The 24,110-nt window shown below is 48.4% G+C and overlaps 7 protein-coding genes across 7 annotated transcripts; 5 read left to right on the forward strand and 2 right to left on the reverse strand.

Annotated features, from left to right (window-relative positions):
- Positions 1 to 1,598: 1,598 nt before the first annotated feature.
- On the forward strand, positions 1,599 to 2,042 carry CTRU02_214000 (uncharacterized protein; the record flags this gene model as incomplete). The annotated part of the gene is made up of 2 exons (XM_070206163.1): positions 1,599 to 1,601; positions 1,656 to 2,042. 2 exons carry the CDS (start codon positions 1,599 to 1,601, stop codon positions 2,040 to 2,042), a joined length of 390 nt encoding a protein of 129 aa, XP_070060195.1.
- Positions 2,043 to 6,520: 4,478 nt separating this feature from the next.
- CTRU02_214001 (uncharacterized protein) lies at positions 6,521 to 7,745 on the reverse strand (the record flags this gene model as incomplete). Its single annotated transcript, XM_036724557.2, has 5 exons — positions 6,521 to 6,670; positions 6,725 to 6,824; positions 6,898 to 6,974; positions 7,029 to 7,323; positions 7,375 to 7,745. The coding sequence occupies 5 exons, from the start codon at positions 7,743 to 7,745 to the stop codon at positions 6,521 to 6,523; spliced, it is 993 nt and encodes a 330-aa protein (XP_036583676.2).
- An 866-nt stretch (positions 7,746 to 8,611) lies between these two features.
- CTRU02_214002 (uncharacterized protein) lies at positions 8,612 to 9,101 on the forward strand (the record flags this gene model as incomplete). Its single annotated transcript, XM_036724558.1, has 2 exons — positions 8,612 to 8,862; positions 8,921 to 9,101. The coding sequence occupies 2 exons, from the start codon at positions 8,612 to 8,614 to the stop codon at positions 9,099 to 9,101; spliced, it is 432 nt and encodes a 143-aa protein (XP_036583677.1).
- A 1,154-nt stretch (positions 9,102 to 10,255) lies between these two features.
- Positions 10,256 to 15,314, forward strand: CTRU02_214003 (uncharacterized protein; the record flags this gene model as incomplete). Its single annotated transcript, XM_036724559.1, has 4 exons — positions 10,256 to 10,650; positions 10,727 to 10,944; positions 10,995 to 13,292; positions 13,369 to 15,314. The coding sequence occupies 4 exons, from the start codon at positions 10,256 to 10,258 to the stop codon at positions 15,312 to 15,314; spliced, it is 4,857 nt and encodes a 1,618-aa protein (XP_036583678.1).
- A 223-nt stretch (positions 15,315 to 15,537) lies between these two features.
- On the reverse strand, positions 15,538 to 17,511 carry CTRU02_214004 (HET domain-containing protein; the record flags this gene model as incomplete). Its single annotated transcript, XM_036724560.1, has 1 exon — positions 15,538 to 17,511. One exon carries the CDS (start codon positions 17,509 to 17,511, stop codon positions 15,538 to 15,540), a length of 1,974 nt encoding a protein of 657 aa, XP_036583679.1.
- Positions 17,512 to 18,610: 1,099 nt separating this feature from the next.
- On the forward strand, positions 18,611 to 20,682 carry CTRU02_214005 (GMC oxidoreductase; the record flags this gene model as incomplete). Its single annotated transcript, XM_036724561.1, has 4 exons — positions 18,611 to 19,703; positions 19,767 to 20,491; positions 20,541 to 20,582; positions 20,644 to 20,682. 4 exons carry the CDS (start codon positions 18,611 to 18,613, stop codon positions 20,680 to 20,682), a joined length of 1,899 nt encoding a protein of 632 aa, XP_036583680.1.
- Positions 20,683 to 21,878: 1,196 nt separating this feature from the next.
- CTRU02_214006 (Dicarboxylic amino acid permease 3) lies at positions 21,879 to 23,697 on the forward strand (the record flags this gene model as incomplete). Its single annotated transcript, XM_036724562.1, has 3 exons — positions 21,879 to 23,292; positions 23,346 to 23,457; positions 23,520 to 23,697. The coding sequence occupies 3 exons, from the start codon at positions 21,879 to 21,881 to the stop codon at positions 23,695 to 23,697; spliced, it is 1,704 nt and encodes a 567-aa protein (XP_036583681.1).
- Positions 23,698 to 24,110: the final 413 nt, after the last annotated feature.

A 24,110-nucleotide genomic window follows, 5' to 3' on the forward strand; every position in this document is an offset into this window, starting at 1 on the left:
CTTAGAAACGCTGATTTCAGACGCATCGCCTCATAGTGCTTTATTGAGGTGTTACTAGAATGAGTAATCTTGAACTAGATTTAGGAAGATCAATGAAGTAGCCAGCATCATTGAGAACGCCATGATAACAGTCAGCACTACTATTGTACGTATTTATACTGCCTTGGCAGCCGTACGTGGGGAGGTGAGCTGAATCTCGGGAATCTATCCTGTTAAGGGCTAGTTGATAACAGGTTCAACCTACACATTTCAAAGCCTATATTTCTCCAAAACTAAGCAAATGAAACTCATCCATCATTCGAAAAGATCCACACTACCAGAATGTTATTGGCTAGTGCCCCGCATGTCATATTCCTTCTGCCAAACAGCTCTTGACGGGGTAGAGACAGTAAAGACACCGTAAACCAAGCGAGACTTGTCGTCGCAGTAACAGACAGCATAGCCAATCAGACGCAACCAGCGGTGACAACAACTGGTAACACAATGACACTATATGAGCTAACTCGGGGGCAATCGCTTGCCCTGTCAATAACACTGCCAATGTGTGATGGCAACAAGAAACACGAGTGGTCGGATGCAGCACACTTTGATGGAGACGAAGAGGACAGTGAAAAAAACGAGAAAGCTACTAGCAGTTGAAAGTACCATCAAAAATTGAAAACAAATTAATGTTCAGAATATGCTGGCAAACATCTATCAAGGGTTAATCCGAAGTGATAACAAGTCACACAAAAGCTGGCCGAATTCAGAGAAACACAAAAGGCCGCTCAAGATCTTCAGATTCAAGTTCGACCAGGATAATTATCGCAAGTGGCTGAAAAGCTTCAATACTAAGCTTCCGCAGTTTCAGTCATCAACAAATCACTGAATTTTCTACGTCATATCGCGCATTCAACAAATTGTCGGGTGAGAAAGATGTCAGACAAAAGTGGGACTCTCAATTGCGGTCTAGCAATATCGCCTCACATACCCGAGTAGTGTTAGTAAGCACCGACAGGTACACCGGCCCATTGAAAGACCCAGATTCCTCTCCGAGCACCAACTGATGCTAACGTAATGCTCGCTATTCGAGCGGAAGTTGCAGTTTTTGTGTCTGATTGGCTAGTATTCAACAGACCATATACCTGTTCCGATAGTAGCTGGCGTTGCCTAGATCACGATCAGCACAAAAGCTTAGCAGGGGCGCTGAGTAACACACTCTCTCAAGTGGACTGGCTGTGGTCACTGGTATGTCAGCAACACAACATATGAGCTGATCTCCGCAATTTAGCATAGTAAACGAATAAATTAATGTAGATAGTTCGCCTTATAATTAAGTCAAAGTTTTGATTTTGCTGGCAAGCAACCAATCTGACGAGCCAGAGGTTGCAGATGCTGTGCGGAACTCCGCCGCTAGATAGGCTTGGTGGCAGAAGTACCTAGTTGTGGAGGAGGTATTAGCCAATAAATCTTTCGCAATACACACAAGCAATACCTGAGAACTAATCCTATATATTTCAGTATGAAATTTTGCGCTTCGAGCTTTTCCACTTCTAAATGTCACCATCCTACTAAAAGCCAGAACCTTACGCACCTTCCGCGCATACAAGCCTTTCACAATGGTAAGATCAACCATCAGAGTAAGAGTAGAAAAGAAAATACTGAAAACCCCACAGGTTCAAATCACTCAGACAATTCTTACCCTGGCGCTGGCTTTGTCCGCTCAAGCAGCAGCCACACCCGCTGCTGCAACGCTTCAGAAGCGCGATACCATTTCCCTCGGTGTCTTCCACGACGGCTCATGCAGAGGAGCATTCACAAACAACTTTGAAGTGTCCTCTGGTCGCTGCCAGAACTTCTCAGGCAATGTCTATGGTGCAGTTTTCAAGAACCAAGGCGGCAACGTTTGCAAGCTCAAGTTCTGGGCCAACGCTGGGTGCAGCGGCAAGGCGACAGTGGCTACTGTGAACCCTTACGAAGACCATGTCTGCGTGCCTGTCGCCAACAAAGACGGACAGTTTTATCTGGTTGATGGAGCTAGGTCTGTGTACATCACTTGCTAGTGTTTCAATACGTAACATATGGCAGTCGCCAACTTAAGCGCAGGCTTTAGTGTTTGATTATTTCCACACTTATTAGTTCGTGACCTTCATGAAGTCTCAATACAGTATTATCATAACCTTCCGATGTCTTATGGTTAGCAAATGCTCGCCAGTCACAGCTCCTGAGTAACGGAATGTAAGGCGATGTCATAATATCTGTAAATTTATCTAAGCGCCTCTAACTTTTATTTTAGCAGGCAGTGGAGGAGTAGTGCGCTAGAGAGTGCCGACTGTTGTGAATCTTCTTACATGGTCAAAAATGGCGCTTCGCATTTGCTGTTATGTAACACCCAGGAAAGCGTTTAGAGTTTCCATCAAGTCTTTCTCCTAAAGTTGTTGAAGTTGTCATCTTTTCCTCACTTGGCAATACTAACAATAAATGGGTGGTGGCAAACAGCGAACGAAAAGGATTCGTTACCACTAACGGAGTCATGATTTTACTTTTTTTTTTGAGAGACATTAACGTCCCGCACCCACATTTGGACACCCTAAAAGTATCAAGACTATTACAACCTTACTAGTCTATCTAATTAAAAATATTTAACTATAATCGTAGCATATATATAGGCAACCTTTAGAAAGATATTTCGTTGTGTCGCGACTTGCTATCGGTAGCTCTTGTCCACGAGAAACAATCGCAGCCTTACCTTGAAGCTCTCCTTCGATCCGTGCCAGAATCTGCCGTAGCTCGGGAGACAACTCATTGCTTGAGAAAGCCCCTTGGCTCGGTTACATGAGAAGTCTCGACGAAACATAGATCATACCTGTGCCATTCATGTGCGTGTCTGTCGCTCTTATTTCTGGTTGGTGTATCCGTCGTATATCTTGCAGGGCCTGTGGCGGCACGAGGTTATGCAATTCCTGGACTAGCTTCTCGAACAAATTGGCCTGCTCTGTGGGTTCTCCCTTACACCAGAAAACCCATGCCAATTTGCGTCTTCTTGGCTCGGATGACGGGCCGTGACGGGCCCACGAGTGGTAGGATCCCGGCAAGTTGTTGCCCAGCCCCGCAGTTTGGTTCGAGCGTCGTGGGGAAGCATAGCTATTGTCACAGATGAATTGACAATGAATTGTAGAAGTTCGCCCACAGCTGTAGATATGCCTTTGACGTCCAGCGTGGGATGATCATCGTCCAGCAGTCACCCTTGCACGATCCCCAAGCCATGTTGTTCAATTGCGAAAAATGTTCTTGTTCTATAGTGTTTTCCCAAGCTCATCACCCTGGAATGAGCCCGCATTCCAGTCAAACCGAACTAATTAACTACCTGCTTAGCCGGGCTGGGAACCCCCTTATTTTTATCTTGTCACTTTGGAAAGCCACAGCCAATATTTTGAGACATGAGACGAATGCTTCAACAACTCTACATTCCTCCATGCACATAACAATCACAGGAGTGAAGTCTACAGCCCTGGCATATTTACATAATCTTTACGGAAATCCTCTGCCTGGAAGGTTTGCCTGCTGTCTCTATGTCCGACCTTTTTTTCCCCCTTCACCTAGGCAGCTCTAAGTTTCTAATTGCTACAATGAGGCAAATCCCCTTTATATTGGCTTTCCTCAGCGACGTTACGTTAGGTGGCGGTGGTGGAGCTATCCCACGCGTAAACCCCGAAGAGGTGGTTCATTGTGTTACATACCTGTCGACTTATCTGGAGCAGTTGCCTATTGCGAAGACGACGAACCCGGGACTGGAGCCCTTGGCTTCCACTTCCGCCGTTCTTACGGTGCCTGGCGCAGTTCCCACTGGTCTTGGTGGACCACTGCTATCATCAACACTATCTGGGACATCAGCCCCAGGCAGTTTACTAGCAGGAAGTACTCTTTTCGGAGGCAGTCTTCCGGGCAGCACACTTTCAAGTGCTACGTCTTCCTCAAGATCATTCGCCTCGAGCCCGACGCCCTCGCCTAATGCGATAACTGGCCAAGCGGTAATTTTTCTCGTAACCCCCGCCACAGGCAACTCCAAGAGACAGGTGGAAAAGAGGGATTTGGGGGGTTTCATAAATGCTGAAGCAAGTGCAAACCCGCCAACTTGCGACCTCAGCACCGTTTTTACCCTCTCAGAGGGGCAACTGTTTGTTGGGAACCAGCCTCTCTACTACTCACCCGGGGAACCCTTCAGGCAGTTCCGCGCAGGGGGGTCTCCGCCGGCCGGTGCTATTCTCACGACCTTCACCGCCGTGGGGGGGAACTTGCAGTTTACAAATCCTTCGCTGCCTAATGGGCAGTCGGGATTTTGCCAGATTAGCGCTACGGGTCAAGTGTTTCTCACTTTCACATCAAGCCCTCCAGGCTGTGTCCCGGTCGCCATTGTAACCTACCGAGGTAAGTCGTATTATAACATGTCCAGTTGTTAAATGGTGAATTACCAGCTAACCTCTGCTAATAGCCGAGCAATGCCAAAACGGAAGAATCGTGTTAACCGGGACGTCTGAATCCAGTACCAGCTCGCCAACACAGCCCTCATTCAGCTCTGTTCTCTCCCAAACAAGCAGGCCATCTACTAGTCCTAGTAGCAATCGAGCCAGCCAACTATCTGCCGAAACATCAATCTCCACCAGTTCTACCATCGGCACAACTACAACTACAGCCACGGGGACTTCCCCTAAGCCAATTACCTCCACTTCTTCAGAGCCTCTAAGAACTAGTAGTTCCTCGGAGAGCACTAGCCAGTCATCATTACCTACATCATCCACATCATTAGATACCACCGTACCATCAACATCTTCATCCGTACCATCGGCATCCTTATCAAGTACTAGCGAGTCATTCTCATCTACATCTGCAACATCGCCGGGCTCTTCCACGAGCACTAGCGAGTCGTCAACAGAGTCCAGTTCAACCTCAATTACCACATCCACGTCTACCACACCCATGTCCACATCAACCACAACAAGTCCAACACCCTCGCCTGTTCCTAACTGTGTAGACAAGGCAGATCCCTTCACTACATTAAACGGACGCCAATTCAACAAGTACTGTAGCACGGTATATCGCGGATCACAATTGATGGGAAATAGTGGTGTTCCTAACAATTATGGAGCATGTGCCGAGGCATGCTCAGTAAATAGCCAATGCACCTCATTTCAATTTTATCAACCCTACGGAATATGTTATCAATACTCTGGGGCTCTTATTACTTCTTATTATAGTCAGTATGAGGATTCTGGTATTCTTGTCGGCGGTTAATGGAGAGAATCCTACCAATTGCATTGAGGTTTAACAAGAAGCAATGGGTAAAGCATTGCTACAATACTTACATTAGTACTAGCCTCATGAGACCCTTTTTGATAAGTTGGAGACATTCAAATTATGCGCTGAGATATGCTTGTAAGTGCTAGTCTGCACTTTAGTTGTGGCCGCCGGTACCTCGTAACGCTCATTGCATTCTTGGCCAGCCTCAGACATCGGATACAGCTGTCAACTTTACTCTGGCGCTCTCACTATAGGTTTCTTTGAGCAGCTTAAGGTTCGATGGTGTCTATTTCGGTTCTTGGTAGTAATTGAAAGTTTTGGTTTTGTCTGTTATTGACCTCAAAACGCATATGATCTGATACTAACTGCATCTGATTTCGGCACTGACTGCGAACAACTAACCAACTCGCTGCGCGACGGTCCATCTCAGAGAAAGCATTGCGGTAAACCGACGGGTATGAATATAGTCAACAACGACGAGGAGGACCAAAACATGTGGTTGTGCATGGTCTGGAACACAGTAATAAGTGTTTGAAGATATCATCCTGTGAGATTTTCACCGCTTGGAACTGGTAACACTTAGGGAAACATTTAGAGTTTCTGTTACGCTTTTCTCCTAACGGTTGGTCAAGGCACTGTCTTTTCTGATAAAATTGGCATTTGCAGATGAGGGTTAACAATAAACAGAGGGTCAAAATGGTAAGTTATCAGTAACGAAAGTTTTGTGCTATTTTTGCAGAGGCGTTGATAGCAATTTGTTTTATGAATCATAGTAGTAATTTGCTGGGATCACAAGGGTACCCGTAAACTGAGGCATCTCTTCTGAGAAAAAGTGGTGTCTGTTCTTGTATCTGATGCCTAAGGAGATGTTCCAGTAGAAGTACTGCCTGAAGTGATCGTGGAACTTATGGACGACTGTCTGGCTGCTCTGTTGGCGACGGAACCACTTCAACCCATGTTCCACTAATGCAAAATATTTACTAGTATTTACTAGCAGTATCTGCTTAATAGAGAAACAGCCTATAGTACGTTTTTTAATGACGTGCTAAAGACTAGAGCTACATTCAGTTGCTGTGGTGTAGAGCACAATTGCTGGCCGGCAATTGTGGATCCCTGTGACAGTTGCGAACTACTTTTAGTAGTTATTAGGACAACGGAGAAGAGTAGACGACGCGTCTACTCGGCGGCCACATCCGTGATTTCCCATTGAGTAGCAAATGCCATGAGCACCTGGGCAATTGAATTAGCTTGTTGTATTCAGGAAAGAAGTCCATGGCAAAATCGACGTACTGGCACCACCTGGGTCGCTGTTGTCATGCATGATATGAGCCTCGTAAGGAGTGACGGTAGGCGGGGAACAGGTTCTTCCTGAGTTGATGTCGATGTGCTCCGTCTACATAATTATCATTAGTGGTTGTCTGAGGTTAATCCCCCCTCTATTACTTACAACGATAACACCCTTGTCGACACGGAAATGGGGCCGCTCCCAAAGGAAACAGACGTTGAAAGGACCACAAGTGCCAGAGTAGGTAATGCCAGTAGTAACGCTAACATGTATTATTAGCCTTCGGAAAAAAAGAAAAAAAGTACTCCTCAGGGACGTTTAGTGATGCCACTTACGAGTTTGGAGAGTGTGAGACCGAAAGACTAAACGTGCTGAGGAATGTAGATATCGCTTTGGTCCATCCCTTGCCAAACTAGCGGATGAATTAGCAAAGATCTTGTCTGACGGAGAAGGAAAATGAGATTACCCCAGGAATATTCCCGGAACCACCGATCGTAACACCAGAAGTATGTGTCACTGACACTGTTTTACTAATGGAGCCGGATCCACATTGCGCATCCGATACATAATGGTAATATCCGTATACATTGTTGTTGCGTGTCTGTAGGACGCCGCGCGAAATGAGGTTGGTGCAATAGCTCGCGCATCGTGCGCTGTTGTCGTAGAAGCACGCATCGGGGAAATCCCGCTTAGCAACATGGGCGGGAGCTTGTATAATAGCATCGGGATTTCCTTCATGCGCAATAAGAGAAGCGCTATGCTCAGAAATTAGCAAACGTCTTATGACAGAAGCGTCTATAAAGTAACCATACCGGTATGCTTTAACCTCTTCGTCTGAAGGAACGAATTTGCCATCCGCATCAACGAACTGCGGAAGGCCCATGAAGTGCTCTTTGAATTGCTCTAGACTGAGGGCAGAGATGTTGAAATCTTGATAAGTCACTTGCTGGCCGTCCACTGTCATTTGCTTCTCCAGCATTGGGACATCTGCGTAAAGAGAACCATCGGGTGCCCATTGTTGATAATCAAAAGGATTGTAAGGCTCGAAACTTTCGTTACTGCCGTTAATGACTTTGAGAAACAGTGGAGTGCTGGCTTCTTGGGTAGCCTCTGAAGTTGCTGTCGGGAAGCCGTGCACTTGGCAAAGGGCCAAGGCCAAAGCCACAATGGAGAAGTAAACCATATCAAACAGATGATAGAGATGTGAAATTGAATTGCTTTCTTATTAAAAATCTCTATGAGAAAGATGTTCTGTATTTAACTAGATCTTTTACTACTATTCATTCAGTGGTATCTGTACTCGGCACGTCGTTGCCGTTGCGACTAAGGATTCGTCGGAACTTGGTTGCCGTTTATATTATCAACCGACCCGCTTGTAAGACTAATACAATCCTTAAAGGTGCCTTGACCAGCCTAACGCCCCTAACCAAAGTTTATCTCCTGTAACAGACTAGCCTTTACATTGCACCATAGTGAGAATACGACTAGGAGTACTCTTAATCTCAAAACCCCTCACATGAAAACTACGAGATAACGGACGGGGTCAAAAACTTGAATGACTCGAATCGTAGTCCAGCTGACCATAGCTCCTCACCCACCTAGGCATTATAAACATAACATTTACAAGCTTATTGGTAGATTCGTGGAGATAAAGAGAGCTATGATTAATTAAAGTGCATCATAAGCTGACTCGTCTCTATGTTGAGCAACATTAATAGCTCAATTTCTGGGATAACCAGTGGTGCCTGTCTACCAGGTCGGTGAATCTTCCACTGATTCATGTTATCCAGAGTTCGATAATTCGGAAATGAATGATTTCAGCAGGCAAATTACCTCGAGTTAGACATGATCCATCAGCTGACTCCCAACATCATTGTGTCAGTAAATTGTGTAAGATGACAGGCAACGGGGCTTACCTAGGTAGTTTGGGCGGCTATGTAAACTACAAATCTCCCACGAGGCTTTAAGTGCCAGAAACTAGACATAGCCATCAGACCCAAATCTATGCAAGACACTTCCAGACACAATCTTTCAAAATCTTCTCTCAGTATGGTTTCTCTCTCCTTTCTGGTGCCTAACTTCAAGGCTGCCTCCCGTTCAATCACCTTGGCCATCTTGCTTGGATTGGTTGATAGTGCTATTGCAGCTGTGCAATGTGATACGATCAACTGGGATACCTGTGGTGAGGCTGCACACCGCCACAAACTACCGACTAGTGTAGGGTCGACATATTACGTGGACGGCTTTCATGGTGGTGTTATGCATGCCAAATTTCAATCCATGACACAGTCTGTTTCCGGGTAGGTCTCTGGTTCTGCTGTTCTTTTAAGAATGATTTGTTGACCATCCATTTGCTAGCAACTCCGAATACCACGACATAACGTACAACTTTAATCTCGGCGATTATGATGGCACCTACTGGGTTATCCTCCCATCGCCTTTCGGAGACGCCAACACATGCTATGCGGTCTATAAAAATTGCGACGTCACCATCAAGTTCTGGAATCTGCCAGTTCCAACTTGGTACCAACTGGCATGATTGAATTACGTGTAAGTGAGTGTAGCTTGGTCGAAAGCAATCGTATATTGACTTTGCTCCTTTGCTCAGGTTCATTTTTACAACATGCATGTAACTTAAATACTCCCTTCTTCTTGTAGAGGGAATTCTAAGTTTGTAGCCTCTGCTAGATTACATACATCATTTGAGTTTCCATTAGTCATGGCAGTTAATAAAGAGACTTTCGAACGGTGTCTAGGTGCCCTGTATGCTTATGCAACCTTATTAAGAAGGTTAATAACTTAAGTGAAACTTATCTGGGCAAAACTGTAAATTCGAAAACCCTCAATCGCAAGTAGGAAAACACATTGGCGAAACGAACAAATGGTGAATGGCTGATTGCTTGGCGCTCATTATTCAATCAGACAGGCCCCACTGTTTTGGTGGTGCTGCTCTAATTTGACTTTGAAACCGACCATTGTTAGCTTATCATTAGGAGAGCTAAAATGATCTCGCGGTTTTTGAGGGGTGTCATCGCATGTCAGCGGTAGGAGAGGTGGAGGTGGCATTGATTTCGAAAATAACCAGGAATACTACCAACTCTCTCCCCGTTGAGGATCTGCAAGCGGTTGGAAACTTGTACTATATCAAAGTTTTTAGAACTCGCCATCTTCAAAATCGATGCAACAGATTCGACTCACACAACTAGCCTAGCGACGTTCCATGATAAAAACCAGTTCGTACTTGCGCTGGGAAATGGGAGAGTGTACGTGAAATTCAAAGGACTCAAATTGAAACCTGCTTCAGAGAAGGCACGGTTTTCTAGTTTAAAAGTTGCCATGTCTTCGCTGGTTCTGGACCAGGCTGAGGGGTCGTTTGTTGTTGGCGCTACCTTCGTAAATAACGTTTTAAGTTGTTCCGTGCCGAGGACCATACATCCCGCTGTGCTGACAGAGAGACATGGGTGCCTCCTCAGCTAGCGTGCCTTCAATGCAGGAGACTTTTGTTCGTGGCTTTGATTGGCCTAGGAACAACAAGCGGTGGCCTTTTGCTTGGGTGATGTCGGTGTCTCAGGTTACGCAGCATCTTGGCAGAGAGAGCCTTGTCTGCCTGGCACTCTATATAAGTATGGCTAGGTTCGCATCTCTCTCCGTCGGCGAGAAAATGTTAAAACTTCGCTGGATTCTCTCGATCACATGGCTAGATCTGTTGAAATGCAGCCGCTTCTTAGTGAACCCTCTGCCGGCTTCCGCCAGAACCAAGGCTTCATGGATGCGCCACGAGCAGACCGACGGCTGCAAGGCTGGGCTGGTCCGAACTTTCGAGATTTCACATCTGACGACATCGGTGCCTCAGTTGATTTTGGCAGGCAGAGGAGTGGCGTTCGACTCCCTTCCCAGAACTATCAACCCATAACCGAAATACCACACGCTGTGTCTGATGTCCCTGCAGCCACTCAACTCAGACGTCCAGAGACAGAACAGGACTGGGAGGACCAGCGAGCTCGGATCACCGAGCTCTATTGGGAACAAGACAAGGACTTGAACGATGTAATCGAAATAATGCAACAGCAGTATCGATTTCTTGCTACGTAGGCTCCCTTTGCTGCTCTCTTTCCAAGTGTTTTGAGATACTTGTGTGGACGTCGCGGCCTAACAGCTTGGCAGCCAGAAGCAGTACAAACTGAGGATCAAACGCTGGAAAATCGAAAAGAACATAAAGACATCAGAGTCGCAAGCCATGATACGAATCCAAAAGCAACGACAGGAACACGAGGGAAGATCCACAACCTTTATCCTGAGAAAGCGGAAAGTCCCACCAGAGAAAATTGACCGATTTGCCAAGAGACAAAAGCGATGTGAAGATGGAGCTTCGCCAGTTTCGGGTAAGAAATGCAGCTTTTAATATTGCCGCTCTGATCACTGACCCACCCAGTGCCAACTCCTGCCGACCTCACGTATCATACACCCCCCCAACTCGATGTCATGAAGAGCCCTTCGATAGGACTTTCACCTCACCCATTGGACGTCCCTGTGGCGCTTGATTCGTTCCCGCCGGTATCAAATGTTCCTACACCAGTCGCAAGCCCAGGTCGAGGATGGTACGACGCGACGGAATTCAATTTCCAAATTCCGAATGTCCACCCTGAGATTGTGTGGAAGCAGAGTATGAACTTATCTGTCAGAGCTTCTTCCCCTCCGCCGCACCTTGTACAACCTTGGATTTTACTCCCTGAACATATCAACGACACCAGCCACTTCGTTCAAAGCCCCACGTCTCACACCTTCGATCCGACAACGACTGGGGGTCTGCAATTGGTCCACCGGTCCCCACGGGTTGACCCGGAGTACATCAACGTTGAGCTTTCCGGTAAATTGAGCCATTCAAATCTATCAGAATCTTTCGAAACGGCTCCATACCACATCCCAATCTCGCAGTCATGGGTCGGATCCTCTCATGTCAATGCGGCCTTTACAGTGTCACGCCAAGAGTTTAGACCAAACAAGACTATAGCGAAGGGCACAGTAGGGGAGCTTCCGACAATTTATGAATCTCGACCAACTGACGTTATGAAGGCTTCTGGCCGCGGCTTACCAGAACCAATGTCTGCGGCAAAGCTAAGACAACACGCCAGTAATGACGACCACGACGAGCCTTCCCCAGCGGCAAAACCACACCTGGACAACGGCTCACTCACCATGTCCTTCAAACCATGTCACAAAATAGATGGCGGAGCTTCACTTCTTGAAATTCTAAGTCACGAGTCTCAGGCGAAATCCAGCATGGACATGGTAAAGGAATTATCAAACACCGTGGCGCAACCTGTAATTGCAACGTCACAACCCATCGTTTCCGAAGGGTCGGCACCGGAATCTGAGGCCACTGACCTCGTCGACATGCCAAAGGCTGTTTACAAGGACTCTGAGATGGATCCAGGGACGCCAACAGGACACGCGACGCCGCTACGCCAGGGGTTACATCCTGGGTCAAATAATTACGGGAGTAGTCATGACGACATCAATGAAATGGACGCGAGCAGAGCCATCGCAAACGACTCTCCCGCGTCTTCAAGAACAGGCTCCGACGTCTATGCCACACCCATGAGTTTCGCAGTCGAAGATTCCGCCACTGATTCGGAGCCAGAATCTGACGACTACGAAACCCCAATGAATATTATCATGGAAGACTCTTCCAACAGTTCCGAGCCAGACGTTGACAACTATAACACACCAATGGATTCTACTATCGTCGACAAAATCATCACTTCAGAGCCAGAGCTATACTCTGACGACCAACCTACACCAAAGAATATTGCCGTCGAGCATTCGTCTCCCTTTTCAGAGTCTGCATATGCGACACCAATGGAGATTGCAATTATCGACTCAGTTACTGTTTCAGATAAATTCTTCGATGATGAGATCCTCCCAATCGACGTCATAGAGTACCAACATTCAGTGAGACTTACCGCAACTGCTCGCATTCCGGGTGAGCCCATCGAAGCCATAGAAAGGCGGTTACGATTCGCGGCGAAGGTTGGCGACCTCAAGTCTGTGGAAGAGCTTCTGCATCGAGGGGCAAATATTGATGCACGGTCCAATACCGGAATGTCAGCTCTCCACCTAGCAGCGTACAACGGTCATCACGACGTGTTGGCATTTCTCTTGGATGAGGGAGCAAAGTTGAACACAGTAGACGCGGAAATGGAAATTCGCCTGACTGGCCGAAATGTGATGATTCCAAATCCTCATCCCATTCATCTCGCTGCTCTGAGAGGACACCGGCAATGCACCAACATTGTCTTGGAGAAAACGGTTTCTTGGGCGGTCCCTGATCTCGAGGGCCGTGATGATAATTTTGTGGACCTGTTGGAAATAGCTGTTGAAAGCAACCATGTACAACTTGCAGCATTCGTCATTCAATTACGAGGAGACAAGTGGTGGGAGGAGTTTGATCTTGACCCTGTCCGCACGGCTGCACACAACGGTTCATTGCCGTTGGTCTCACTTTTTCTGGATCGTGGAATGCCACCAAACATGGTTTTTGAAGAGGACATCAGTTCTCTCTGGATCGCATTAGCTAGGGGACATCGACCTATTGTCGATCATCTTCTTAAACATGATGCTGAAGTCAACCGTCGTGATCGTAATGGCGTGAGTCCGTTGGACGCCGCGATTGCGCAAGGTCATGGAGAAATTGCCAAAAGTCTACTCGACAAGGGTGCTTGGGTCAATGGTGAATTCCTGTTTTTGTTCCAGTCTCGATATCTCCGTGGAGAAGGGCGACTCCAGTATGGTTCAATTGCTACTAGCACACGGATCGAACCCCAATGTTAACGCGGAGGCTAACGGGGTGGACCGTCTCGAAGATTATACAGAATCTATCTTTGAATTACTCGACGCCCTACAAATCAAGATGGACGATAATTACCGGACCCCTTTACACTTGGCAGTTGGTAAAGGACGCGAGGATATTGTAAGCATCTTGCTCCAAAACGGCGCAAGTCCAGCTTTCGCCCGGGAGAAGGGTCTCATTTCGCCGATACAAATGGCTGCCAAACGAGGGCATGCGGGCATACTACAAACTTTTCTCAACTTTACTGCGGACGCATCTTGGACGCCATTGGAAGTTGCCACGTTCAAAGGTTGCGCTGCCACAGTAAAAGTCTTGCTTAGAAATGGGTCGGATCCAAATCTCTACGGAAATAGTCGCCAACCTCCTTTGCACACAGCCATCGACCATGATTTCTTGGACATCGCAGGGCTGCTTCTCGAAAACGGTGCTGATGTGAATGATCTCAGCTCATCTCATCAGACACCCTTAGAAATTGCCGTTTCTAATAAATCCTACAACACGGTCAAACTTTTGCTTCAAAAAGGGGCGGATCCAAGCGCTTTTGGAAACAATCGCCAAACCCCCTTGCACATAGCCATCGGCCACGATTCCTGGAACATCGCAGAACTGCTTCTCGAACACGGTGCTGATCCCAATCGTCTCGACTCGTCTGGTCATTCTCCGTTTCATAACGCTATCATGTTAGGCAACAGTATGATGGTAAACTTGCTGCTTGATGACAACGCCGACGTGAATGTACATACCGGAAAAGGGCTTTCAGTCCTCGACCTTGCCCTTGCTAAAGAATCATATTGCTCCTCGAAGATTATCCTCCCTATTCTACTCGACTATGATGCTGACCCTGCATTTTTATTGCCATGCACCGCTGCCATGGGTGTCAAAACGGCTGTCTTGGATAACCTGGTTGAATCTTTTGCGCTATGGGACTTGGGGCTATTGGAGTTGCAAAGTTGGCATCTTATGCATTTAGCATCTGGCGTAGGGAACGAACGCGTTCTGAAGTCATTGCTTCAATCTGCCAAGAGTAATCAATATCTGATACGCATCAAATCAACCACTCAAAGGAAAGAGACGCCACTTCACGTCGCCGCACGTGCCGGCCATTTAGGGGCCGTGAGGCTACTTGCCAACGCTGACAGACCGGTCACTCGCATTGTGGACGCGAATTTAGACACCGCTCTTCACGTTGCTGTAAAAAGCTCCCACCTAGACATCACAGAGGAGCTGTTTCGACTTGGAGGAATTGCCTACCAGTTCACGTATAAGAACCAGGAGTTGAAACTGCCAAATCATGTTTCCGCTATTATTCAATCATCTCCTCTAGCGAAAAATCTACTAGAACTTCTGTTCTCTAGTGCATTATACCTGAGGGATCATGGCCCAAGAAAAGACCAGACGGGAATCGGAATTCATGTCAAGAACCGCTCCGCTGCCATCTGGATTCTGTGTAAAAAGCATGATGACGGGGCTTTGGAGAATGAATGGCTGAGGCTACTGGAGATCTCGTTGAATGAAGGCGACGAAGCTTTGTTCAAAATGCTGGTAGAGATCTTGCCAGACATGGAAGCTGTTAAACACGGCCTAGATAAGCGGATGCTGTCTTGGTTTATGCCCATCTACGACGTTTCCGAGAATTCATGGCGCATGTGCAGAGCAGTCGAGGCTTTTGCGGAGAAGAAAGTTGATTTGTTCTGTCATACGGCGCGAAGTGGATGGAACATGTTGACGAGGGCGGCGTTTTGGGGAGACAAGGCAATGGTTGAATTGGGATTTAAGTTTGGAGCTCTCGTCGATAAGACTGACGGTGGTGGGCGGACAGCATACGATGTAGCAGTTGAGAGGAAGCACATGGGGGTGCAAGAGCTTCTTATTAAGGCCAGGGTAATGCCGCTCCGTGAATAAGCTGGAGTCTCTGAGTTGATCCACGGTGTTGGAAGCAACGTAAGCTCGGAGCTTGAATCGGATATGCATGTTCTTTGGCGTTTTTTTGAGATACCCATCACTCATGTTCTGATAGCAAAACATTGGTAACACTTTCTGACGATGAGTGTTACTAATTTACGAATGATGACCATGCCGACAAGATAAACTTCCTACATGGGTCTACTCTAGAACACCTTCCTCTCTACTCTAGAACGCCTTCCTCCCTACTCTTTGTACTCTTTGTATATACCGTAATTTTAACCTTCAGACGATTTCCATCTGCGCTTGCGACCGCACCAACAATCCTGGACCCCGACTGAATAATTGCAACCGGCCCTGATAAGTTAGACGACAAGCTCTGCAGAAATCCTTCCTGGCAGCCGAGCTGTGCATGCATTGTATCAATGGTCTCGGTTTTTGGTACTGGAACCAGGTCGCAGTGCCATCCCCTTAACTTTGTCCAATCTTCCATGGAAATTAGATGTGATCCATCGGGAGTCTGATATAGTCTGCCTGGCATCGTTTCCAACTCGATGCCAACTAGTAAAACAATACTTGGCAACGCGCCCAGTCCTTTTCTCTCACCAAATTCTATAATGAAAGCCCAAACGCAATCAAAACCGAGTGGCTGCAATAAATTGGAACCATTACCGGTAAAAGAAAAAGCGTAAGGTAGTTTTGCTCGCCATGATCCTTTAAAGGCTGAGCTGGGGTAGGCGCGTATGATTTTCTCAGGAACGTTTGTGCCAATATAGTCGAATTCTACCTCTCCCCTTCCATACCAAATATTCGATGCTGTTGGTATTGATTGACTACTATTGTTTTCGACGGTGGAGGGAGTCGCCCGAAGATATATAGAACTTGGTTCAAATTGTTGCAGCATGTTTTCTGGAACCAAGTAAAGCCATTGGGGCCGCATTCTAGCAGCTTTTGTGCCCTTTTCCAGAGCCTTGCCTTCCTTTTTCAGCCCTATGCAAATTCCGTAACTCAAATCGCCAAACCTAATATTTAAAGATGTCCAAGCAAGCCATTCGTGTTCATCAGATACCACGCTAGGAAGCATGTTAAGCAGCATTGTGATTAAGATGCCGCGAGCAGACATTATCGGAGAGTCAAAGGCGAAGATGTGAGTTCGTCCCTCGATGTCAGAATAGGTTGGGTTGTCGTCTTGGTAAATGTTGTCTTCTATCAGCTTTCGATTTGGTATCAGGATATTTTCCGGTTTGTCGAATAGCTTGAATGTATGCTGAAAAATGAGGCCTTTCGGAATATTTTCCACCTCCAATGTAGGGCAAAACCGGCGACTAAATCTCAAGTCCGTGAAATCCTTTGGCTCCGCAGCAAAAACTGATGTATCCCTTGCTCCTATGTTTGGAAAGAGGAATGAAGACCATAGCAACAAGCTGTAATCCTCCGTCTGGTTAAAGATTTCTTCCTGTAGGCGTTGAAAAGCACGGTTTCCTTCTCCGTAAAGCAACGGCATATTTATATCAAATATGCCAAGCAAACAGTAAGCCATGTCTTCGGTGCGAGTTGTAGTTCTTCCAGCCGCCCATTGCATCCTTGTCCGAACAGAAAAACCTTTCAACGAATTGCCCTCCAGGGCCAGTTGACTGATCTGGGTGACATCTTCCAGTAAGCTCGCAAGGTCATGTTTCGTACCTATCAGGGACCAGTCGGAGGCGTGAAATGATACTAGACGAGGGGCTAACAACTCCTGGAGTGTCCATCCTCGGGAGAACCAGCGACTGGACGTGAAAGAGCCCCATCCGTTCTTCAGGGCCGAAAACTCGTCCCCAGCAAACATTTTCGAAGTCATCATCTTTAAAAACGGTGCCTCGACAAAATATGGAACGTCCGCCAAGTATGCGAAGCAGATGCTAGCTTGCTGATACCATTGAAACATGGAGTTGATAGCCTCGGAAAGCTCTGCGCTTGAGGACTTGTCAATGCAACAGGTGTCAACCCACACCCAATCGAATCCATGGCTGAGAGCTAACTTGCAGCACCCTGCAATTTTCCTGTAACCCTCTTTGAGCTGAGTCTGAGGACTGTCGTGGACCATTTCTTGATACACTACCTCTTCCGAGCCCCATGTATGTGATAGAATAGCATAGGCAGGTGCATGAGAGGCAAACTCTTGTAGCTTCAGAGTTCTTGTGTTTAACAGACGCATCTTGAAGAATGGGGGCGTAGTCAGAGTTTAGCTGAGAGTTTGACATATCGCAACTCTCAGCGGTGTCTGAAATGGTTAGACTTGTTGAGCAGCGGGCCGTGGAAGATGTCGTGAGGGAATTCCAATCAGGCTGAGGCTCTTGCGGGCCACCACGTGATAAATCCGGGTTCTTTTCTGGGGTGGGTGGCTTGTCTTGTTATCTTTTCGCTTAAGCACTTGGCTGCCACATCATTCGCGAATGTGATTTGCTTGCATCGGCCGTTCGGCTTGTCACATTTCTGCCCAACTTGTTGGTTTATATCCGTCCACCTTTCAGCTCTCAAGGATGAAGGTAACACTGCATCTTAAAATGAGAGTGAGTAAGCGGCAGACTCTTGAATGAACGGTAAAGCACTTTTCAATACATGGATAATGGGGTTTAGGTCGCTCTTCGTGGCCATGAAATATTCGCCTCTCCACCCCACGAAGAGCAAGTGGTATGGGCATGATCTGATTATTCGCAGTCGAATTTAAAGTGTAGACTCCCCACTCGGGGATGAATTGAACGGAACCATTTGTTTAGAGGATTCTAGTACGGATAGGCCACTTCGGATTTTCACTGGCCGAGCTTTCTTCCGGTCCAATTCTCCAACCTGTTCCTGAGCTAATACTACCATCTTTGGCCCGGCCATTTCGTTAAAAACAGTTAGGCGAGGTGGCCAGAGTTGCATTTCCCCTCACTTATACTGCACCCCCAAGCAGTTTGTAAGCCCAGGTTGCATCGACCAGCCCGCAATCCAGACCGACATAGGTTTGACTCCCATGCACGATGCTCTCTTGGCCACACCAAAGTCATCTTCTTACTGGTCGCATTTATCGAAATATGGATTCAATCGTTGCTGGAAGTGAACCATGGTATGCACTTTGCAGGAGGAATGAAGTCTGGCGAATAGGCGCTGTGGCATGGTGAAATGGACCGGGATCCGATCAGAGCCTGCTTCGCGGAAACGGGAGGTCAATCGACTGACTATATATTGCAGGAGGAGAATGTCAATCTCCCGACCCTCCTAGGAAGGACGCAGCGGCATTGGCACCCATTGTCACTGACATTGCTTTCACCATGAGATCCCTGACTGTGACCGGTTGGCTCCAAGCTGGCCTTGCCGCATTGTCGATTGTGCCCACCTCTTTGGCCCATCCTGTTTCTTCAGGCGACATTCTTCGTCGCTCAGAGATTAGCAAGGACGAACTTCTTGACAGTTATGATTTTATCGTTGTCGGCGGCGGCCAGGCTGGCACCGTCATTGCCACCCGTCTCACCGAGAACCCGGACATTAGCGTCCTAGTCGTCGAGTTCGGCTACTTCAACAATGATCCTTCACATCTCGGTCCCAACGGTTTCGACTTTTCTAATATGGAGTTCCGTTATAATATCTCGTCGGCGCCACAGAAGGGCCTGAACGGCCGCTCCATTGGCATTTTCGCCGCCTGCTGCGTCGGCGGCGGCTCCACCATCAACGGCATGATGCTGAATCGCGGCTCTGCAGCCGACTACGACGCCTGGGAAGAGCTCGGCAACGATGGATGGGGCTGGGACGACTTGTACCCGTACTTTGTCAAGCACAGTCACTTTGACGCGCCGTCCGAGGCCGCCGTGAAGGAGTACGGCATGACATGGGGCGAGGAATCCTACGGCGACGGGCCCATTCACCAGAGCTTCTCTTCCTGGCAATGGCCCGGCACACTCATTCAGAGGAAAGGAATGATCGCAGCAGGTGCCGAACCTAACATTGACGGCTCCGGAGGTGATGCCCACGGCTTGATCTGGTATCCCACGGCATTGGACAATGCGACGGCGGCGCGATCGTACGCCGTAAACGGATATTATAAGCCAGCGGCTGGACGGTCTAACCTGCACGTTTTGACCGGCTGGCGCGTGGATGAGATCCAGATCGACGAGTACAAGAGGGCCACTGGCGTGAAGTTGACCAAGAGAGACAACCTCGATCAGTCCAAGCCCGAGACGGCAAAGGCGAGCTCCAAGAGAGAGATCATCGTCACCGCCGGCGCTGTTCACACCCCTCAAGTCCTCCAGCGCAGTGGAATCGGGCCAAAGTGGCTGCTGGATGAGGCCGGCATCGAGGTCTTGGTCGACCTCCCTGGCGTTGGTTCCAACCTTCAAGATCACGCGAACGTCCAATCAAACTTTGACTGTAAGTGAAGTAGATGCAGACCTCATTTTACAATGTGTGCCGGATAATAACCTTGCCGTACAGACAAAACCAATGTCCTTCCCAACCCGGCCGTGTCCCTTACGGATCCCGAGTTCGCCGAGTGGGCTAGAAAGGAGTTCGAGGAGCATCGCTCCGGCCCTCTCCGCATCGGCACCGGTAACACGGGCGGTCTGGTTCCGTTTCCAGTGGTTGACCCTGAGAACTTCGCGGCCATCACAGAGGAATACCTGGCACAGAACGCGGCCGAGTTTCTCCCAGAAACGTATTCTGCAGAGCAGTTGGCGGGGTATGAGGCGATGCGCAAGGTGCAGGCCAAGCAGCTGACGACACCCGACAACGCCTGGCTTGAGGTGCCCCTGACGGCCTCCACGTCGTTGTCGACGGTGCTGATGAAGTGCGTCAGCCGCGGGACCGTGTTGCTCAACACTACAGACATCTACGCTGCGCCCATCCTCAACTACAATACCCTTGTCAACCCCATCGACGTCAAGATCCTGACTAGCCATGTACGTTTTGTGCGCCGCATGCATGAGACGGAGGAGATGAAGCAGCTTGGTCCTGTGCCGGTTTCGCCTGGCCCCGACGTCAAGACCGACGAGCAGATTGAGACTTTCCTCCGCGCGTCAACTGGAAGCAGCATTGCGCATAATGTAGGCTCGGCGGTCATGATGCCTCGCGAGCTGGGCGGTGTCGTTGATGCGCAGCTCAAGGTCTACGGTGTCAGGGGTCTCAGCGTCGCTGATGCGTCCATCATGCCACTTGTGCCGGTAGGTGTCCCGAACAACACAAACATGTTGCTTGCTAATTTTTAAATAGGCTACACACACTTGCAGCACTGTCTACGCTATTGCTGAGAAGGTAAGCATCATCGTCAATGTGAACTGGCGGGATAAGAGAATGCTAATTCCGCGTGACACAGGCCGCAGATATCATCAAGAAGAGGCACTGCATAAGCTAGAGGAAATGTAATGCATGGGAGGTGGCATATTCTATAAGTTGTGCCTGCTTTCCAATGATGGTTGGAATAAACCAATCCGTAAACGTGAATAGCGACTACCTTACTTATATGAAGACACTGATGCCAACCTGAGTTCCATAGCCGTGTTGAGTCCATTTCATTATTTCCAAGAATTGGCCTGTTGCGACAGACACTGAACAGCATGGACTGTGAAGATATGTATTTGAGAGTCAGATTAAAGGTGAACTTGCATATAATTTCGGACATTTCTTGGATGGCATTGTGACTTTGTACCGCAAAAAGTAGCCTGTACATCTCGCCGTAGATAAGAACCGAATAGTTGGTTAAGGACTTGTTTTTGTTGCATGTGAATACAATATGTCTTACTGAGCTGTTTGAGTTCACTTATGCTGAGGCTGATTCTCGTCACTCCGAAAACGGTGATTAAGATTCAGCTCGGCTTCTCTCACCGAAGTTGCCATTCCGTTTAGCTTGTGTTACAAACAACGGTTTGTTTCTTATTCATTATGAAAGCTATACTGATAAATACCATTTTTGCAACATGAATTATAGAATTCCTTACAGATGAAATCATTATAGTTGATTCATCTAATTTCTCTCACATTTTACTGATGAGAACTGATAAGCCAAAGCCTATGGACCTGAGTCAGACACTGGTTTCAACGCCGATAACGTACGGTTTGTAACACGTACCACTGGACGATTGCGGTAACGGCCTGGACCGTAAGTGGACCAGAGCCCCGCTTAGCGCGATGGCATCATCAAATGAGAAATCTCACCTTCCAAAACGGAGTCTCGATAAGACAGCGAAATTTCTTTCTCTCCCACACTTCCGTTCGACGACTTCTTTTTTTGTGTGATTTCTTTACCAGCCAGCCATGGCCCAGAGCCGCATGAACCTGTGATCGACGTAGCATAATTACAGTCCTGCTTTGATGAAGTGAAATTCTAGTTGGATCTTCTCGTCGCTGCTCTTCTGTTTATCTACGCCCGCGATCTCATTACATAATCTGGTTCTGCTTGTCGCCGAAAAAAAAACAAAACCCTTGCATAAAGGCACAAGAACGGTTTATCGAGTCTTCTTATCTCGGTCAGCTTTGCTTCACCTCGCGTCTCGCTATTGATAAACACCGTGGTGGAGGCCACAGCAAAGTTCAAAGCCAAAGAAGAACACAATGAGTCCCAGCTCCGAGACCATTCCATTTCCCGGCGCCAAGTCGCCCGGCATCACCGATGTCACCCGGCACGCCTGGGTTACTTCGGACGACCTCGAGGCCGTCTCGAGTCCCCGTGGAGGTCCGTTTGAACCCCATGACGATCACAATGGCGACTTCGTTACCACCACCGAGAACCGCGACTTGAAGCGCGGCCTCGAGCAGCGCCATTTGTCCATGCTGGGTATCGCTGGTGCTATCGGAACCGGTCTCTTCCTCGGTCTCGGCGGGGCTATCCAGACTGGCGGTCCGCTCGGTGCCCTCCTTGGCTACGCCACCATCGGCCTGATCGTCTGCGCCGTGCAGTTCGCTCTCGGTGAGGTCTCCGCCTTGCTGCCCGTCACCGGTTCCTTCGTCAGACACTCCGAGTTCCTTGTCGATCCCGCCCTCGGCTTCGCCATTGGTTGGAACCTGGTCTACGGTAACATCCTGTCGATCCCCTCCGAGATCACCGCCATCTGCGTCCTCTTCCAGTTCTGGACCGACCTCAACCCGTCCGTCTTCATCGTCATCTTCATTGTTCTCACCTTCGTCGTCGGCATCGCCTTCGTCCGTGTTTTCGGTGAGGTCGAGTTCGTCTTCGCCCTCCTCAAGATTCTCCTCGTCATTTTCCTCATCATCCTGGGTCTCGTCATCGACCTCGGCGGTGTCCCCGGCACCCCGCGCATCGGCTTCAGGTACTGGCAGGACCCGGGCCCGTTCGTGGAGCACATCGCCACGGGTAACTGGGGCAAGTTCCTCGGCTACTGGGGTGTCATGACGAGCGCCGTCTTCTCCTTTGCCGGTGTCGAGTCGTTGGCCATGGCCGCCGCTGAGACGCAGAACCCTCGCCGCGCCATCCCCCGCGCTTGCAAGCGTGTCTTTGCGCGTATCGTCCTTTTCTACATGCTCGCTGTCCTGGTTGTCGGTATGCTCGTCGCCAGCAACGACCCCCGCCTCGACGACGCCTACGGCACCGCCGCGCAGAGCCCCTTCGTCATCGCCGCTTCCGCTGCCGGTATTCCCGCCATCCCCAGCGTCGTCAATGCTGTCGTCATCACCTCGGCATGGTCCGCGTCCAACCAGAGTCTGCTTGCCGGTACTCGTGTCCTGTTCGGTCTCGCTTTGAAGGGCCAGGCTCCCAAGATCTTCCTCCGCACGACAAGCTGGGGTACCCCGTACGTCTGCGTGCTTCTGTTCACGGCGTTCATGTTCCTCAGCTTTATGAGCTTGTCCAACGGTGCTCTGACCGTTTTCTGGTGGCTGGTGGACCTGACTGCGGCCGGCGTTCTGGTTTCTTGGTCGGCCATCCTGTTGAACCATATCCGCCTCAAGACGGCTATGAAGAAGCAGAACATTCCGACGAGCAGGTTGCCCTGGAACAACTCTTGGACTAGTAAGTGATGCCTTCAATCTTGAGCTCCTCAGTTTTACTAACACCCATTATAGTCTACAGCTCCAGCTTTGCACTTTTCATGTGCATCATCATCCTCCTCACCAGTGGCTTTGAGGTTTTTACCAAGGGTAACTGGAGCGCCAGTGGCTTCGTCTCTTCCTACCTGTAAGTTTCAACAGCCCTCGCCATAACTTGGCCCTTAGTGTGCATACTAACATGCCTCTCAGTGATATCCCCTTGGTTCTGGGTGCCTACCTCATTTACAAGTTCGTCAAGAAGACCAAGGTCGTCTCCCTGGATAGCATCCCGCTCCATGACGCCTTTGAGCAAGCCGATGCGTTCCCCGAGGAGCCCGAGGAGAAAAAGACCGGTCCCATTCGCTTTGTGAGCTGGATCTGGGAGTAACTCCAGCTGCTCAACCTGTGCTATTTTGATACCCGGCCAATTTAAGGCTTTTTAATTACTGTATACATACTTAACAATCCTGTACAATATACCATAGACACTCAACGTCACGGACATATAATATTAAACGTTCAACACGATCATACGTATCAGAATACCTGCTTATGGGATTGGCTGATAACAGCATAGTATTAGGACATTCAGTTTAACTTGTGGCAAGGTGACAGGTGCCAAAGCATCCTGGAGTTTAATACAGCTTGACTGCAATATTATAGTTGTGCCTACTCTTCTCCCAGCGAGTGTGTGTGGGTTGCCTCTATACAAGATTTACATACGTACGTCATTATGGATACTAAATCATCTATGACTACATTTACGTATACCAATACAGCCGTCGTGGAGAATCAGATTAC

Source organism: Colletotrichum truncatum (genome assembly GCF_014235925.2).
Source record: "Colletotrichum truncatum strain CMES1059 chromosome Unknown Contig_0010, whole genome shotgun sequence".
Lineage (NCBI taxonomy): Eukaryota > Fungi > Ascomycota > Sordariomycetes > Glomerellales > Glomerellaceae > Colletotrichum > Colletotrichum truncatum.